This window comes from Ambystoma mexicanum, chromosome 11 (assembly GCF_040938575.1).
Source record: "Ambystoma mexicanum isolate Mex_15411 chromosome 11, UKY_AmexF1_1, whole genome shotgun sequence".
NCBI classification, from domain to species: Eukaryota; Metazoa; Chordata; class Amphibia; order Caudata; family Ambystomatidae; genus Ambystoma; species Ambystoma mexicanum.
Genome location: NC_090934.1, coordinates 658,265,773 through 658,285,556, shown reverse-complemented (window position 1 = coordinate 658,285,556; position 19,784 = coordinate 658,265,773). Strand labels below are relative to the sequence as shown.

Sequence of the window (19,784 nt, the reverse complement as noted above, 5' to 3'; positions counted from 1 at the left end):
ATTGAAGACGCTTGAGCTGACCCCCTCCCACCGCCCCCGTGAAGTCTGCAAGTTCACAAAACGTGCCATCAGGGAACATATCTCGTAACCTGAAGAGTTTATTCGGGTCCCAGGTTGACGACATTCTGTTTTTGACGGGGCACAGAAGATTTTGCCAGAAAGATGGATAGTGATTTTTCTAGGCCTTGAGGGGTGGACAACATTAAAACTGCATTATCCGCGTAAAAGAGGGCCGGATAATGACAAGAGGCTAGTTTCGGCCAGTTCTGGGCCCCCCTCAATAAATCATCAATGATGATCTGTATATAAATGTTAAAAAGTAGAGGGGCTTGGACACTGCCCTGTCTGAAACCCCTAGAGACTTCAGATTGATTAGTAGTCTCTCCACCCAATCCATAACGAACACAGGCAGTTGTATTTTAATTCCATTGGGTTTAGAACATGAGTCAGATTGGATGGCGCACCTGGTCTAGAATAATAGTAGGTGACCCCACCTAGACATCTGCGTATAATAAATATTCTCTAAAAAGATTAGCAATGTGGTTCAATACAAAGCACAGAACTGTTAAAAATTGATTACATTTTTAAACACTTGGATATTGCATAAAACACGTTTTATTCCAAAGATAGCAAATGATAATATAAAAGCTTTTCGGCCTTTCTCATACTCCAGTGCCTAGGGTTTAGTATGCACCAGCAGAAAGTCAGTGCATTGTGTACTTAACATGTTAAAATTACAATGTTGACAATAAGAGAAAAACCCTTTCACAAAACATTCTCATGGATAAGTGACAGTACTCTAGAAATGAATGAAAGCTGACTCAACACAGTCTGTCTAAATTTCCTGCCACAGACTTTTTTTTTGTAATTCTTTATTTTGTACCCTGCACATTTATTAAGCATCATCAAATAGCACACAACTGTGCATACATAGTCCTGTCTGATGCAAGTGATCTTATAGTATGATAACTAAATATCAATCCCATTCTCCCCCCCCTCTCTTGGGACATCTGGTTGCTTTCTAACAGCTACTTTTTGTAAAATCAGTGTCCCTCCCTCGTTTGAGTGAGTTACGTGGCTATCATCCGTAATTGGCCTGTTCCTATCACAGTGCCTCACCCTTTCCCATTGTCCAACCCCTCCTGGAGAGGGTCTGCATTGTGTTGTGGTTTATATTTGCTAAGGAATGGTGCCCATTCCATCTCCCTTGCGGTATCCCGATCATGTAGAGTTTTTGTGAGGTTCTCCATTTCAAACATTTCCATTGCGTTGCAGGCCCACATCTCCTCATTTGGTAGTTCCCTGCATTTCCACCTGATAACCATGCATGCACTAGCCACCAGGAACAGAAAGTGTGGCATATGTGGGACGTGTAACCAACCCTCTTCCCCTTCCTCGATACTAAACCGCACCAGCAGTGGGGCCATGGTCCTTTGTATACCAGCAGTCTAATCCACCCCAACACCTGTTTCCAGTATCACTAGTACCACTGCACCCTGGGATATGACCACCATATACGCCAATAGTCGTCTCTCTCTCCACATCCCCTCCAGCAGGTTGGGTCCACCCCGGCATACATTGTTAATAAGCGCACTGGGGCGTATTGCCAGCTGTACTAGAGTTTCAGACCGTGTGAATTGTATTGGCATGGGATTCAGGTTCTGTATGCATTCTTACAGCTGTGTTCCTATTGCTGTTCATTGGGCTGCCTCCCCAGATCGTTCTCCCATTACGTCCTTAAGGCTTTTGTCTCCTCTCTCCTTGCCTCCAGCAGAGCCCTGTAAACACCCGAGATCAGTCCCTTTGATGAGGTTGCCTCACTGAGAATGGATTCTGTTGCCATCGGGCCCCTCTGCACCACGCCTTCCATTTCACGGACATCCACACCCCCTTCAACTGCATGTATTGAAAGACAGAGTGTCTCCAGGTGAACCCCCTCCTGTAGTTCCTCACAAGTAATGAAAGTGTCCCCCTTGACTACCTGTCCAACCCTCTCCAAGCCAGCCTCAAACCATTTTATGAAATCTCAGTGGTTCTTGAATGTCATCCCTGATTTGTGCAGGGGTGTGGGGGAATACATAACTGAGAGGTGACAGCCACGTTGTGACCACCTTCTTCTCTCTTTACCCACAAGTCTCCATAGCAAGCCTAGTACACTATGCGGCTGCATCTTGCGGGGGGACCTCTGCTTTGGGGGCCTGCAGCCATTCCCCTACTGTCAACGGTCTGAAGTGGTTTTCAATCCCTACCCACTGCTTGTCCCCCTCCTCTCTCGGGTGTGGCACCAATGCCCGGAATTGCGCAGCCCTATAGTACTCCTACATGTTGGGGAGTCCACCTCTTCTCTTTCTTTGGTTTGTATCGGCGTTGTGTACGCCACCCTGGGCTTCGGCCCTTGCCACAAGAACTGATTTATCCAGTGCTTTGAGCTCCGTGAAGTGCTTCCTTGTCATGTCTATGGGGAGCATTTGGTATAGATACAGCACTTTTCGGGAGCAAAATCATTTTGGCAGTGTTCAGACGCCATAGCCATGACGGGGTCATGTCGGGCAACCTGTCCAGGTCCCCAAAGAGGGCCTTGAGGAGCAGGGTGGGGAAGTTGATCCGATATAGATATTTGGTGTCCCTTTAAGGAGCATATCGTCCTCATACATGCTAATTTTATGTTCTGTCCCTCTTATCCTGATCCCCTCTATCCTATCATCCCTGCTATTCTAGGCACCCAAGGGTTCAATAGACAACGTGAAAAACAGGGGTGAGAGTGGGCATCACTACCTTGTTCCTCTCCTCACGACAAAATCCCTATATGCCCTACCATTGACTAGCCATTGGATACATGTTTGCTGCCCGCACCCCCTTAAAGAATTGGTCCCCGAACGCTTGTTCCCTCTGGATCTCCAATAAGAAATCCCACTCCACTCTATCAAATGCCTGTTTGGTGTTCAGACTCACCATCATGATGTTGCTCCCTTGCCTACCCATAATAAATCTGACCTGATCTGGGTGGATCAGGCGGCACAGCACCTTCTCCAACCGCGTCGCCAGCATCCTCGTGAAGATCTTTATATCGAGGTTCAACAAAGAAATTCGGCAATATGATTTACAGCTACAGGGCCCTCTCCACTCTTTGGGGATTACTGAGATTAATGCTCTATTGAATGAGGGTGGTGCTACAACTTTCTCGAAAATGTGGTTGTATAATTGAGTTAGTTGTGGGACCAGGATCCATCCTCCCCGGGGCATTACCGCTAGGTAGTCTGCTCACCACTGCCTGCACCTCTTCCTCTGTTATTGGGGCTTCTGTAGAGAGAATCTCGTCTCCGGAGTTTTTCCAGACCCAGCCCCCATACATATTCTGCCAACTCTTCTGTACCCCGCTCCCCTGGTGTGTAGCTCCTTGTAGTAGCATGCAAAGAACTCCACGATCTTGTCCAGGGCTGTTTCTATCCCCCCTTCCTCCTCCCTTCATCCCATCTCTCTGCCCTCTGTGCTCTTAATCTAGCCGCCAATGGGGAGTCTGCCTTGTGCCCGTTCTAGTAAAACTTCAATTTCAGGAATTTCTGTTTCTGAATCATGTCTCCCATTCCTATCCCCTTCAGTTCTGACCTTTTCTGCTTCATGAGAGCCCTGTCTGTTTCGTCATATTTCCCCTTTCTGTGCATGCTCTCTTCGAGGCTGATAATTTTCTTGCGCAGTATTTCCTCTAGTAGTCTACGTTACTTTTCCTCCTAGCCCTCACATCTGTGAGTCTCCTATCTGTAGAGCCTGTTCAAATGCATCCTTGTGAGCCCTCTTCCATTGACCACTGCCCTGCGGAGAGCCTATCCCATTGTGTGTTGCTCAGGAGTTGAAGTCTTCCCCAAGGATCTTTTTGTGGGCAAGTTAAGGCCCATAACATTGAGAATTCGCACTTGCAGCCTGGATTCACTCCACTTTCCGTCTGTCATTCCCGTCAGGGGGTCCTGTGCACCTAGCCCTGTGTCGCCCCTCTCTCAACTGCTTCCTCTTCTGTGTTTTGTCCTGTGTCCCCTCTGCCTGTGTGCATGTTATCCCTTCTGCCCCTCCCCCTTTTCCCCGAAATAACCTCTAACATAAACAGTATAACCATAACTTTTCTTACGAACTTTCTCCCCATTGAGATAACCCCTTTTGTTATCGGGGGCCACTTGAGAAACCCCGACCCGCTGTGACTCACAGTATGTGCACCGCAGGATGCTGTGCCTGCTAATTAGCTGAGTAGCCTAGTCTTGTGCATTCCCCCCCACCATGTCTTTTAGGGGTGTTTCATCGGGAAAGCAATGTTCAGCTTCATGTACTTCCTGCACACCTTGCTACTCTTGCATCTTGGGGGACCCCCCAAACATCACGGGCCCCTAGGCTCCATCCTATTGTTACAGTCACTCATCTCCTGAGTCTGGTGCCTTCTCCAGGTGCCTCAGTACCTGTTCCGCTTCCTTTCCGCTCACCACTCTGTACTCCTCCGCCCCCACCTCAAACTGCAGGGCAAATGGGTAAGCCCACCTGTACTGCAACCCTTTACTTGTCAGCCATTGAGTCAGGGTTGGGTAGTGCTGCCTGCGGGCGAGTGTTATCCCAGACAGGTCCTGGAAAAGATATATCTTTGAGCCCTTATAGTCTATCTGCTGTGTTTTCTTTGCCCTAGCCAGCACCTCTGCTTTTTCCTTGTAGCGCAGGAACTTCATGTTTGTGGAGCAGGGGCCCTTTCCAAATGCCCTCCCGCCCCTGTGAGCTCTCTCGAGCTGGACCACCTTCCCCCATTCAGACTCATAGAGAAGGGCCACAATCTCCTGCACCTTCCGCTCCAAGTCATCAAGTGTAAAATCACATCTTCCTCCCTCTGTTCCAGGTCCGTCATCTGAGTGTCCAGCCTCCACCATATCCTCATTCAGCTGATTGTGTTCCAGGCCTTCCACCTTTTTTTCAATTCGTTGCACTTTACCCTACAGTTCCATGATGGAGGTTTGTATATCCCCCCGGAGGGCTCTTATTTCCGCCATAACACCAGCTATGTCCTCTTTGATAGCGGCCCCTACCTCAGCTGTAAGCAGGGGCATGTCCGCTGCGGCCCCCTTGGCCTCCTGGAGGGACGCACCTGCTGCTGCCTCCCTATCTCCCCAGGGGCTGAGCCTCCCTTCAGCCCTCTCTCTGGGTTGTGCACACTAGCCTGCTGTATTATGCCCAAACTCTTGTTATTGCTTCTTGCGCTGATGGTACGGCCGCTGAATACCCCTGGGGCCCCGGGACCTCCTGCCTCACCTTCTTGGGACCAATATTTTCCTCTCTCCTCCACAGGGAGCAGGTCACCTTCGGCCTCTTTGCACTCCTGCAGCACTTCGCCAGGGCTCCCCCTCGTCACAGGTATTGGATTGATTTAGGGTTGTTTTACCACAACTGAAATGTCTGCGACGGAAATGACCGCATGAGACATGTACGTTATACATAAATGTTCGTACATTTCTCATGCGGACATCTGTGGTAAAATCACCCCAAATCCATACCAACACTAACCCTGCCCACACCCCTGCCCAACCCTGCTGTTTTGAGCGGGTCAGCTGCAGGGGTGTCCCCGCAACTCCTGCTCACCATACTGTATAGCATAGTAAGTGGTGTGTTGCGGGGGTTGCCCCTGCAGCCTTTGTTTTACTTTTTTTTAACCCACCCCACCAAATGACCTGATATATATATACCACGAAACGTTTGTACTTTTTGTGGTATGTATATTGGGTCTTTTGGTGGGTAGGTAAATTGGATTTGGTCATTTTGGCCGAATCCATTGGATTCATATAGGTGGTGGCTCTCACTTTCATTAGAGTTCTCATTTTGCTCCTTCCCCCTTGCCCAAGGCTGTGGGTTTGCTTTCCCTCTTCAATGGGTGTTCCTTTTGGCCCTCCTCTCTTTACAGCCTCTGGGCCCCTCCTCCTCTGGGCTCTCTCCCCTGATGGTGACTCCGGGATGGGGCCTGCTGATTATGCCTCCATCTTGCTGCTGCAGCGTTCCGTGTGGGATCAGGGTCCTTGACTCATCACTCACTGCTCTGGTCTGCAGCTTTTGGCTGGGGTCTGCGATGCCTCCTCCAGCACTCCCACGCCTCCTCATACACGTCTCCCATCAATGCTCTCTGGCAGCTGGCATCCCTCATCTGCTGCATTCTGTGGTGCAGTCCCTTTGCATGCACAGCTCTTCATGCTGGAGGGGGGGGGTCCTGTGTGTCGTGCTGTCTCTCTAGGGCTGCTAACTGGTTTGGCGGATCAGTGCCACGCAGCCATGTGGCGATCCCCTCCCCCACCGGTCCGCTGTCTCTCCTTGGGGGGGGTGGGGGGGGTCACTGCTTAGATACAATGCGGCCATCTCAGCTGTGGCCATTCCTGTTCTGTGCCGCACTCGTTTACGGGGCTCTACACCGACCGTGTTTGGTTGCACTCGGGCTGCGTTTTCTTCTCTTTTCATCCCTCGGGTTGCTGAGCTAACACTCGGGCAACCATTGCTGTCCGCGCCCCCTAGTGGTATCCGACAAACTCTCTTTTAACACATTTCTGAGGCGTGGGTATATTCTCTCACACCAAATGGCATCTAGCAAGGGTATATAAACTGATGTCGACACGGAGTGTTTTGACCTCTTGTCTTGGGGTACACCCTATCCTATATGTCCCTCCAAAATGTGTCCTGTTAATGTCATTCTTCAGGACTGGAAGAATAATTTAGTTGAAGGGCTCCTTGTTAGTGAGAATTCTCATTTCCGTGCTAATTCATTCACCTTTCGAGACCCTCAGCCCTTTTGCTGGACTTTAGGACTTTTTAATTTTAACCCTGGAGTCAGTGAGACATTTTTCTCACTCATGTGTTTTGATCTGATTTGGATTGCGTTTTCTCTGTTTGGGGTCTGACAAACTCGACAGGCATCTACATTTTGTATGATGACACACAGCGCTGTGTCAGAGAAATCCTTTATATTTCTCAATTTAAATACCTTTTCTTGTGAGAACTGACTTTACTTACCTTTTTATCTTTGTAGTTCCAGCACACACAAGTGCTGGGGGGGTTACCTAGTAGCCCCTTATCCTACATTGTCACGTAAAAAATGTTAGGTTACACTCATTACTTTAAATGACCGGTGGCAGTGGTTTAATTGTCCTACCATTGTGCTTTTCTACCGCAGGCTGAATCCTCAGCTACAGTATAGCACCCATGGGTGACCATTTTGTCAAAATGGCCCCAGACTTTTTTTTTTGCCACTTTTTGTTTGTGAGGTCTTGTTGGGTTTTACTCTGCGCTCTGAGCCAGGTTTTGCCCTTGGCAGGCTTCAGTCCTGAAACCTGCCTCTGGCTCCAGTGTGTCTGGAAATGCAGGATGTGAGGGAAGTTCCCTGCCCTTTGTCTCTAGGAATGCCTGAATGCAACCAGTCCTTTTTGGCTGCCACCCTGCTGTGTGATTGAGACTAGAGTCAGTCGACCACTGGGAGAAACACCTGTCGAAGAAACTGAACAAAGCTTTCTGCATCCTCCTGGACCTTTGAATTGCCAGAATCTGCTCACACAGAGTTACTACATCCATTCTTACCCAACACTCCTCTGCGTTTTGTTATGTGTAGATCTCCTGAACTATCTGTAGTGGGTACCATGGTTACCAAGCTAGCATGGTGCAGACAAACATGTATATAGTTTGCCTGATGTTAGGGTTCTATTGTAGAATGGTGGTTGAGCACTGTGCATCTGTGGAGTTGTTGATACAGTTATTGTTGAAGGCTGACTAGAGAGGATGTTCCTGAGTGGGGGGCCGCCTCCAATATACCTCATGAAGTCATGTACAAAAGTCTTCTGGAGATTTGACTTACTGTAATGATGGGAGGCACACATAATTTGATCTTGGTTAAATGTTTAAAATGTATCTCATTTTTAGACTGAGATTCCACAAAGTCACTAACCTTGGTTCTTCATACGTCTGGGGTTTCTTCTTACTCTTATGTCCCATTCCCTTTCCTCCATACTGCATGGGCGTCCCTTCCATGGGACGGGAGACGGAATCTTTTTCACCAGAAAAAAACATCCCCTTTAATTTCAAAGGTGCGCGGGTGTGCGGCCCTGGAAGCATGCGCTGCCCTGACTCCACCCTCTGGCGCCATACCTCGGTCCCCTTTCTGCATCGAAGGGAATAGGCCAAATTCACCACCGTTCCTGGGTTTGGCTTCGGCCATGTAATGCCACGCGTGGGTACTTCTTCTCTTCTGTCTTTTTGTCTTTTTATCATTCAGGCACTCTGTCCTCAGGCGTCACTCTCCTCCCGGGCGCATGTTGACTTCTAAAGGGTTCATCAGGTGTCCATCCTGCGACGGGCTCTTTCCAACTAAAGACCCCCACCCCCTTTGCCTACGTTGCCTTGGCCCAGACCACGGCTGGCAAGCTTGTACCGCATATGACGCGCTCTCCTCAAGGTCTCTGAAGAACAGATTAGCCAGGTGGAGGGAGCTCTTCCAGAGATCGCCTCCAGAGGACCTAAAGTACTTTGTCTATCATCTATCCAAGCCCAAGTTAGGGCTGCTCTTTTCCAGCGCACCTCGTAAGGGAGATTCCTTCCAAAGGACTCGCCAGTGCGCAAGGGACTGCTCAGGTCCTCATACCAGCACGGTCAGGCAGGCTGATGGGTCAGTTTATCCTCCCGGTGACAGTGTTGAGGGACCAGAAGGTTCTTTAACGGGTCATTACCTGAGGGGCTATGCCCTAATACCGGCAACGTGTCTAAGGGGGATCTTTTATGCAGTTCTACAGGTAGATCCGCCGAGAGCGAAACGCCTACCAGGCTTCGACCTGAGGAACAGGGTAGGATTCATGATCCACACAAGAGTCCTAGACTGGGGTGGGCCCACTGAGCCAAGCAACACGACGCAGGCACGTGGAAGGCAGCTCGACAAAATGGCCGCTGTGCCAGACATTTCTGACATCCGCCCAATATCGCACCAAGATGGGAAGCAGGTAGAGGAACGTGTGTCAAGGTGGTACTTGTCTCAACCAGGTAGGTGGCCTACAGCCTACCCTTCCTTTGCGCATGGCAGGATTCTGCTGCATCCGTATTGGCAGGGTATGCAATGGCTCCAGCAGCCAGCCGCTACCCCGTCAGTATCGCCAACCACCACTCCGGTCTGTGAGGACAGATTCTTTGAAAAGTTCCTCGGGCTCATGAAATCTCCTCGGATCGGGGTCCTCCTCGGGGACGCCATCAGGGACGTGCTCCCGCCAATGACTCCGTTAGGGAGAATTCTCAGAAATGTGCTTATTTCCCTTACCTTTTGAGACCCCCAGCAACTTTGCTGGACTTTAATTTTCATCTGAAAAGAGTGTGAGCCTTTTTTTCCCACTCTTTAATGTATTTTGATGTGCATTTTACTTTTGTGTTTTTTGGATATGGAATTTTAGACAACTCCATGGGCATCATCTTTTTCTTGTGTGTCACACAGCCCTCTCAGTGCAGTGACACAGGGATGTCTTTCTGACTTACCAAGGTTTTAAATACCTTCTCTGGGACTAACTACTGTCTCCCAGTGAATGTGAAGTTAAATTGACTTTGCTAGTCTTTTTAAATTCATAGACGTAGCACACACTGCCTTACAGCAAAGTGCTGGGGGGAATACATCGTATTCCCTCTGCCTAGAAAACTCATGTTGCCCTCAAAAGCTACCCTTTCCTCTTCGAATGGTTGGTGGCAGTGGAATTACCATGACTTTCCTGACCGCGACCCGTTTAACCGCTCCGGTAGCTGAAATCCACCGGAGCCATGTTTTTCAAGATGGCGTCTGAGCCCCCTCTGAAAAAACTGGTCCCGATAGACTTTTTTCACCATTTCTTTTTGGAAAGGTCCTTCTAGTGTTTGTCTCTGCGCAGCAAACCAGGTTTGGTCTCCTTGTTAGTTGGCCTTTGGCAGGCTTCAGTGCTGAAGCCCTCCTCTGGCGCCTGAGTGCCTGGGGTGGATAGGATGTAAGGGAGGTGCCCGAAACTCCCTGTGCTTAGTCTCCTAGGAGACCTAAATGCACTCTGGCGTGATTGGCTGGCTGACTGTCCGGCAAGATCAGCCACCATGCTGGGTGAGTGACAGCTAGGCTGGGCATCTGTCACCATGTTAGGTACTGTCCCAAAACTGCTTTGCCCTGTACCTCTGCCCAGGGATAACTGGCACTCTGATTCACTTTTAAATGTCTGTGGGAGAGTCTTTAAGAGCAGGCTAGGAGTATATGTAATTTGAAGAGGACAAGGAAATATCTGCGGATTGTGCTGTAGGCAAAGGAAGAACCGCATTGTCCGTTGGGCAGAGGTAGGGAAGGGTCAGGGGTAAAGCTAGGGCTATAAAGGCCAAGGTTATAGGAAGATGTGTGTTAGGCCAGTCACCGCCTAAAGGAGAATTGCTGGCATATATTTTGAGTAATGGGCACAGTACAAAATTGGCATGGAAAGAGTCTGCCTATTTTTCCCACCCTGCTACCACTTGCACTTTAGGGAGCTTTAGCATTGCTAATCTGTTTTTCTGGTGCTGTTCATGTTGCACTATATCAATCAAACGACTAAATTCCGATAACTCCTCTCATAACCAAGTCAGGCCATTTTTTAAAACCGGCATTATTGATCCTTGCACTCTGAAAGCAGGCCTACAGTTAGTAGTTATGAATATAGAAATATCTGTGTTTTTTGTGGTTTTCTTTAAATGTAATTATATGGACAGGCTGTCCTTTTTGCTTCCTCCAGTAAATACATTTTCTACTTCTACCTTGTTTGTTTGCTCTGGATTGCTCTTTATTCCTCTTTTTCTTGTTAACTTGCTTATAAAGAATAGTATTGTTTACAATATTGGTATAAAACGTGGTTGTGTACATATGTATACTAAAATTCCAAAATGTCACTTTGCCTAGGTGTGGGCTTATTGTTTACCTACTGAAGTGATTTGCAAATTTTAGGCTATAGTTCCTTTTCATCTTTTTGACACCGTTTAATTCCAACCTGCATTTGTTGCAGTATGTTTCTTACACTATATTATTTTCTTCCTTTAGGTTGTTGAACAGTGCACTTCCAGTCCTTTGCAGGCAACGTAATTTACTTGAAGAGGCTAGGTTATTAGATGCTACACTGGAAGCCGACTTCAAAAAGGTGGAGAACTTGGTAGAGAGAGAAAAGGCTGTAGTGTGGGCAGATCAGACCATCGTCAAAGTGGAGGAAGATTGCCAACCCGAGATATCACTAGTCATGAATTTCCCACACCTAAAGAGTACTCCAAACACTCCCTGCAGTAAGTGAAGTATTGTTACTCTATCAATAATGTGCATTATACCTTCTCTAATTTCACAGTTAAGAGCATTCCTGCTTTTTATCACATTTTGGAGCAGATTCACATCTGCACAGGCACGATGTGAGGTGCGGCTACATCTCACATTGTGAAAAGGTCCTGCGACTGGCTATGGGTTGCCCAAATCCAGGCTCCTTCAGAATACTTTAGTTTGAGCGTGCATGCTTGTCATCGTATTCATTGCTTGAGGTTATCCACATGGGTCTAGGAATGGGATTGAGTCCTACAGGCATGTCACAACCTTAGCCATAATTATAATAATAGCGAGCCTTAAATAGCCCTTTACTGTCAATATTTATTTTCTCCATTCCGATCTTCGTTTGGGAAGGTCGAAATCGAAACATGAATTGCTGGTAAGGGGTCCACATAGACCGACATCAACATTCCGCTTTCCCCTACGGGCTGAAGGAAAGTGGGTGCTTGGCAGGTGCACTTGAAAGCGCCCCATGTTATGAATTGTACTTGCAAGGCCTCCTCTCCTCTCAGGCCCTGCAACCCAGATGCATACATTAAGAGTATTGGGGCCTTCACCACCCTACTATATAACTATTCATGTCAATGCACTCCACTAAAAAGCATTGCCCAAGTAGCACATTCCTTGCAAACACCCAATTAGATTGAAACAAACTGACCATATGGCCGTTTTGATCTAATTGGGTGTTACCGTTATGGTCATATACAAAAATACCGAAAATGCGGAGTGGGGGCTGCGGGGGTGTCCCCACGCCACATGTTCGGTATTTGGTGTTTTTTGGGGTGTCCCCCTCTTTCTTGCCTTTAGTGGCGGTGGACAAAAAACAATGAACAGACAAAACGGGTGCCCGAGTGGTTACACTGTGGGCAGTCCACCCGCGAACAAATCGGTAACTATCGAACAACCCAGATCCCAATCCTTGATCTGGGAAAGACTCCTAGTGCTCACTTGCAATAAAATAAGTCAGTTTAAATGTCACTGTTCCTCGCTTTGAAATTATCTACTGAGCATTTCAAATGCTACATAGTGAAAAGAATACCACTATGGAATTATAATATTAACGTTAATAAGCATTGGCGCATTTAACCATATCAATGAGAATTCTATAAGTGAAAAGGCAAATTAAGCTCCAAGTGCCCCCCTCGTGCGATAACTGCTCTCTGGTTGTAACCCATCAGATATCAATTTCAGAAAAAGAAGATAGAGAGTGGTTTAGGCCATGTGGCTGCTTTACTTCCTATATTGGTGTTTATGAAAACCATTCTGTATGAGATTAAGCTTTTTCTAAGAATAACATTTGTGGAGAGGAGGCTTTTATAATTAACAGAAGAATGCATTATTCTTTTTAAAGGTGCAAAAAAACAGTGTAAGCCAGAAAGAAAAATGGATATCCAAAATACCAAATGTTTATTGGTCAGGCCTTTTGACGGTGAGTACATTTTGCTACAGGTAAATTGTTGCCTCACATACACTCATCTTTGGAATTTAATCACCTTTATTTTGTGGATTTGCTTTTACAAAACATCAATTTGTTATAATGTGGAGACTTTAATGATTTAATTTCTAGATCTTTTTCAGCTTTTGCAAATTATTGCTGTATTTGCTTTTACTCTGTTACAATGTTGCCTCATGACTTCTATTTTAGTTAACATAAGATAATTAACTCTGGTAACCATTTTTTTTCTTTTATCAGTGGCAAGGGAAAAAGACCATATTCATGTCAAAAGAGGATCAACTTTATTAACCATTATGTATAATCACTACTGTTTGCCAAATAGACGTTCTGTCTTCCTGGTGTCTTTTGTCCTCTCACCGCCCCTCCTCCCACCTTATTTGTCCTTTTATGTTTTCTTGTGTGGTTTGCTCTGTGCTGAATGGAGGCTGGAGTCAATTAAAGTAGGAAGCCTAGAAGTTATTTATGTATTATGAGAGTTGGGTCCAAATCTATTTAAAAAACTTACAATTGCACCTGCACTCGGGTTATCCATAAAATACTCTGATATGCAGTCCCACATCCCCATACTTCTGGTACCTCATCTCATAAGGTCAGTACCAGAGTATTTATTGCTGCATTAAAAATTCTCTCCATTTTGATTGGCTGCATGTACCCCTCAAGGCTCTGCTCTTTGCCCCGCCAATCCTTTTCCCCAAACGGTCAGACCTCTTGTGATAGTGCTCCCTAGGCAGAAATGTTTCCCTCCCTGTTTCCTTTTTTCAATCCTGTTTGGTTCAACATCTTCCTCTGACCCTGTAGTGCTGCGGTTGCCTCCATTGTCCTTGGTAAAGCAGTTTTTGCAGCCTGCACTTCTATGTGGCAGGCGCAGTGCGCATCCCTGTTTACTCTGCCTCGAGTGCTATTGCCTGGACCATCAGTGGGACAGCTGCTGCTGTGACATGTTGCTGCAGCAGTGGTAAGACCTCTTCTCTAGAGTTCCCTTTGCTCACCTCCACAAGTTCCCGGAGACAAAAAAGCAAAGTATTAATTTTCCTTTTAAAGCGCCTGGGCTGGGACTCCTTTCCAGGAGGGGAGGGGGGTTCAGTGACAGTGATCCTTCAGCTGCTGGCATTTCCTCTAGGTTTCCCCCTTGAGGGGCTAAGACCAGGGGGCAAACCAGACATTCCCTGGTCAGAGGCTAATTCCGTAGACTGCTGAGGATTCCTGTAGGTCCATGAGGGCTTAACTCGGAGGTTAAGTTGTCTGGTCCTTCAAATGAGATTTGCCAGACTGGTGTACCGGCCAAACACAAAGCATCCTGATTAAGATAGAAGACTGCACCAAAAGACATGAAATGGAGGCCATCTAATGCAAGGCAACTGTGATGTAAGACGCTCCTGCACCTTCAGGCCTTTCCTTTGTATGAGAGGCAGTACCTAGGGAGTCACTGGCCACTTTCCTCCTCCCGCCACAGAGATTGTATCGGCATAGTCTGCCCTCTAACTCTCTTTGACTGGTTGTGATTGGTGAAGTTTTGGACAAGAATTCCGCTCAGGGTAACACTTAGTGTGGTAGAATTGGGAGAGAATCACTAAAACCATTCTATTTACCATTAAACGTCAAAAGTGCTTTATTCTGAACCTTTGCTTTGCCAAAGCCTTTTCTGGGTGTACTTTCAAAACTTCCTAAACCCGACTCAGCTACTTACCTGGTTCTTTGACTTTGTTGAAGCACTAGTCCTACTTGCCTGGGATGGAAGGACCTCTGAATTACAGAAAAACAGAGTAAATGACTTGGGTTTGAAATGCATTGTATCTCCACTTTATAGTTTACAGTTTTCCTTGTTTCATTAATTGGAACTGATTTTACTGTTTTATTGTGTAGTATTGGTGATTTTACTTTGAGATAATCAACTTTGTACACATGTTTATTAAAATTTTGTTTATTAAAGAACATTCACGTCTCAGACAAATCAACAATACAGCAGTCAGTGACAGTTTGTAAAAGTATACGTTAAATATTACCGCCTCAGGCGTAGCTCTTTTTAATACACATCAGTAAGAGGGGGTTGCAAAGCCTTAACTATTGGTCCAACAGCGTAAGGCTCACTAGTTCTCAGTAGCTCTGTCCGGGCGCTGCGCCAGAAGGTAAGTCACCAGAGGATCCCATATGTTCTTAGGTTTCGAACCCAAGCCACAGAGAAGTCCATATTCTTTGTCAAGAGTGGGGACGGGGGCCTACTAATCCACCGTAGTAAAATGCACTATCTTGCTAGTAGCTAGCAGCCTTCGGCCCAGGGCCGGGGCACCCGGAGCGACCCAAACATGCAACACAGTAGTTCACATGGTACTTCAGAATCTAATATACATGAAAGGGTTCATGTCATCCCCCCCCCACCTCCAGAACTCTCACAGTGGAGGGCATGACATACCATGTGGAGGAAATCGGCAGACTGTGCCTGGATTCGTGGCATACACCACTCTTAGACGAGTCAAACAGGGCGTTTCGGGCAGGTGAAAGATACCCTGTGCAAGGTTTTCAGTTGAATCAATTGAAATCTGATATTAAACGCCCCATTGTGAGATCTCATACACGTTGCCGTCCACTGCTTTTCAGTCAATGTAATCCCAGAATCAGTTTCCCACTGCTTTTTGCATTTCAGTACCATTTTGAGAGATTCTCTTTGTACCACCCCATAGATGGAGGACGTCGGGCACCGTGCGGAGGCAGAGTTCAGGAGGAACCGTAGGATTGAAAGTGACGGGTGTGGGTTCGGAAACATGCAGGTCATGCCTTAAGAGCCGCCCTCATGCGGAAATATTGAAGCCTTCTAAGGGGTCCACCACCTATCTTGGCCATAAACTACTCCAGTGCAACAAACTCACCCTCCGGGTACAAGTCTGCCATGGTGCCAATCCCCACCCTCCTCCACTCGTTCTCAAAGGCCTCGTCACAGGTAGGTTGAAGGCATTCAATCCTCCAGAGCTGGAGCCCGGGGTCATACGGAATGTCAACTCCCAGTCGTTTCAGGATCCTATTCTAGGCATGCTTTGTGCAGGCTACCAGGTCAAATTTGTACTTATGCAAACTTCCTTTGATATTTTTTTTTCTTTCTATCGTGCTCGTACACAAGTGTTTCAGAGCGCAAAGGACTCCCTGGAGTGCATAGGGAGGCATGGAACTCCTTTCTATTTGGACATGCAGGTGCAGTGACAATCCTGGCATCCAGTACAAAGCTAAATGTGTCTGTGCCACCAAGAAATACTGTTACGTGTCCGGCGCGCATATACCCCCTGATCCGATGGGAGAACAATCTTCCAGCTAATTCGGAGGGACCTGGGGTGCTATGCCAGTTTCACCAGAAGCAAAATCAACGCTGCACAAAAGGCCACACCGGGCCATACAAGAATGTTCTGGGACATATACATTAACTTAGGAACCATCACCATATTTGCAATAGCCACCCTTCCTAGCAAGGACAAGGGCAGCGCCCACCTTTTTGTCTACTTTGTAACTCAAGGCCTCCAGGTAGTACAGGTTGGTTCTGCCAGCAGAGTATGAGAATTCCTACTTACCTTTACCCCCAGATATTTAACAAAGGACTGTTCCCATCTAAAGCCTCCCAGCTCCACCAGCCTAACTGTTTCTCTTTAAGTGGGAATAGAATAGATTTAGACCAGTTCAGAGTATCGGAGTCCAGAGTATCGATCAATCTTCGCTACCTCTTGTGACAGGAAATGCAAGTGCACATCTGGGTCCCTGAAGTAAAGCATTGTATCGTCCCTCCCTATGCCAGTCAACGATTGTGATGGATTTTCCGCAATCTGGACGTGAGGAGCTCATTGGCGTGTGCAAAGAGTAACAGACAGCGGACAGCCCTGCCTAGTACTCCTTCCCAGTGCAAACGCCTCAGTGTTTTTTCCACATAAACCGATCCTCGCGTCGAGCCTGAATATAAAAGGCGCACTGCAGAAAGTATGTCGGGATACCCACGACTCACAGTACTTCAAAGACGTCGTCTCATTCAATTGAGTCAAAAGCCTTCCCCATATCAAGAAGAGCTGCCACGGCTCACACTTCTGGGTCAATTTGAGCCAGTAGAGAAGAGTCTACCGAGGTTGAGTGATGTCGATCTACCCGGGATAAATCCAGATTGATCTATATGGACTAGCTCGGACACAAACGGGAGCAACCTATCCGCCAGGATCTTAGCATAGATTTTAGTATCTAGATTAAAAAGAGAAATCTGGTGGTACGAGGCACAGTCTACAGGGTCCTTACCTTTAGCAGTAAAATGACCACAGCCTTGCTCATTGAGAGGGGCAAGTGCCCCGACGACATTGCCTCCTCCCACATGTTCACCATACATTTGGCTACCTCTGTCCCCCTTTTCTTTTAGAACTCTGCAGTTATGCCATCAGATGCAGCTGCCCTAGCCAGGGGGAGCAAACGTGCCACTGCCAAGATATCTTCCACCATAATCTGCTTGACTAACGCCCGATTAGCCTCAGGGGCCGACCTCGGCAATGCTGCCACATCTAAATATTCAGCCAGCTTCACCGCAACTGTTGAGCCCTTTACCTATATTAAGTACCGCCAAAAGGTGCTCAGCACAGTGTCTGGCTCAGCCACCACCTGCCAATCAATCGTAGGTATTGCTGCAATGTCTGGGGCTCCTTTTTCTTAATGCATCATAGCCGCCAACAACCGCCCTGGGCGGATGCCTCCCCAATAGCGGCGTGCCATCAGCGGGCGAGCCAAGTATTTAACCTCCCGGTCAGCGAGGTCATTAAACTGGCCCACAAATACGCACAACTCCGCCCTATCTGCCATATCCTCAGCGTCGAAGAGCAAGGCCTAAATGGTCTTAATCTCACCCTCCAAGTCCGATTACTGCCTCCTGATCGTTTTCAGTACCCCATCCTCCAGAGACCTACATCGCCCACGCAAGCAGACATTGAAAGACTCCTAAACCATCAACCCCACATTTTCTGCAAAGAATGTCTGGATGACTTTGTCACCTCTCCGTAAAACTGTCTGCTAAAGCCACAGCCTTAAACCTCCTGGGCCTAGGTGCCGTATCCCTCCCCATTACCAGCGTCAACAGGACTGGAGAGTGGTCGGATAATGTTCTTGGGAGAAGCGAGCAAGTCTGCGTCATCTGCATCAAAAGTGGACTTGCAAACACATAGTCTAACCTGGACGATGTACCATGCACCAATGAATAAAAAGAAAACTCCTTTAGCTCTGGGTGAAGTGTTTGCCACACATCAACTGACCCTAGTGCCACCATACTCTTGCACACCAGGTCAGCCAGCGGTGCCTGCCAGGTAGTTTAGATCTGTCTAGCAGCCTTTGCAAAGCAATGTTGGTCACCTGCCCATACAATATTCGTGTGCATGTATTTATAACACCTGGATAACAAGGATTGGAAAAAAAACCTGGGTCATCCACATTAGGACCATAGATATTGACGAATGTCACCAAGACATGAGCCCAACATCCCAACACAATGACAAATCAATCAAATCAACCACCTGCTCCAGCATGTTGAATCATAAGGACTTGTAAATCAACATCATAACACCAGCCAAGTAGGTGGGTATGAGGTGTCGTATCTGTTGGAGCCCCAATACCTGGCAACACCTTCATTCACTGCCCCTACCAACTGGGTCTCCTGTAACAGGATCACCACAGCTCCATGCAGCGCACAATAGTGTATTTCCTTCCTGGTTTTGCTTGATTTCAACCCGCGCAAATTCCAGCTCATAATGTTACATTCTGACATGGTCTTAATTTTGGTTATTAACCCAGCCACGCACCCCACAGTTCTGCCCCTAGCGGTATTCCTATTGGCATCCGCAGTACTCCTCCGCTACGTGCTGAAACGTGAATCATTTATAATTTAAAAATAAAATCTTGCCCTTCCCCACCCTCATCCCGCAACATCCTCTTCCCAACCCCATCCACGCCTCCCCCATCCACATTGCCCATACCCAACCAGCAGTGAATTTTCCCCTCCCTAGTACCAATCCCTTTCCCAACATCACATCAACACCAGACTCATCAACCACACCCGGCCACCTAAATGAACAGGCTCATGGGGAGGACGCGGCCCATCATTGGTATAAATAGCAATTGGCCCATTTCTTTACATTATAGTTGCAACATCACACCGAACCTGGGAGCCCCAACACTTATAACGACTGGTAAGATGGATTTCTAAACTCTTACCTGGTAGGAAGAAGTTTGAGGCCACCCTCGGTTTAGTGAAACAGGTGAACCTTCTGGACAAGACGGACTAATCTGGCAGGCGGTCAAGGCTAAGTATCAGGAGGGGTGAGAGTGATCGGAAGCCCACAATGAGCATGCACAGAGTAACAGACCACAAATTACTGTTAGACAAGTGTATATGACAAATACCTATACATTTGTTGGCTGGACCAATGGACACAAGTAAACTTTAGCTATGAAAACAGTTATCTCACAAAATCCTTATGCTAGATAACTGTGTCCGGCCAAAGGTTTGACACCAAAAGGATCGAATGACCAAAGGGGCGAGGTAATAGGACCGAAAACCAAAGGGTCAAATTATTTTAGTAAAATATATATTTTTTCTGGTTTTCGTATAGTAAAAGTAAAAAAAAACGTTTTTTTTTTTTTGCACCAAAAACAGGGGTTGGGGGGGACCCCCCCCAACCCCCCCCCCCCCAAAAAACTTTCGACCCTTTGGTTTTCGGTCCTTTTGATTCGACCCTTTGGTCATTCGATCCTTTGCATTCGAACATTTGACCTAGAACCCTAGATAACATATATACATTATGTTATGTTGGGTAATGTTATCGGAACTTGTAGAGTGCAGATTTGCCCAAAGGCATCATGGCGCTAAAGGTATACAGGAGATTTCAATAAAAGAAACACTATTGGAATAGTATGGTTTTCAGTTTCTGCCGAAGGACGAGGTGATGAACAATCCTCCGTAAAGTAAGAGGGAACTCATTCCAAGCTTTGGCGGCCACAATAGAAAAAGCA

At 47.1% G+C, this 19,784-nt stretch overlaps 1 protein-coding gene across 2 annotated transcripts in view; it reads left to right on the top strand.

Annotated features, from left to right (window-relative positions):
* Nucleotides 1-19,784, top strand: part of KIF18A (kinesin family member 18A) — a 375,729-nt gene that overhangs the window by 213,283 nt on the left and 142,662 nt on the right. For both annotated transcript variants that reach the window (XM_069623518.1, XM_069623519.1), the window contains exons 13-14: nucleotides 11,051-11,286; nucleotides 12,669-12,746. In XM_069623518.1, coding sequence (XP_069479619.1) covers nucleotides 11,051-11,286; nucleotides 12,669-12,746 — 314 coding nt within the window. The remainder of the gene's footprint in view (nucleotides 1-11,050; nucleotides 11,287-12,668; nucleotides 12,747-19,784) is intronic.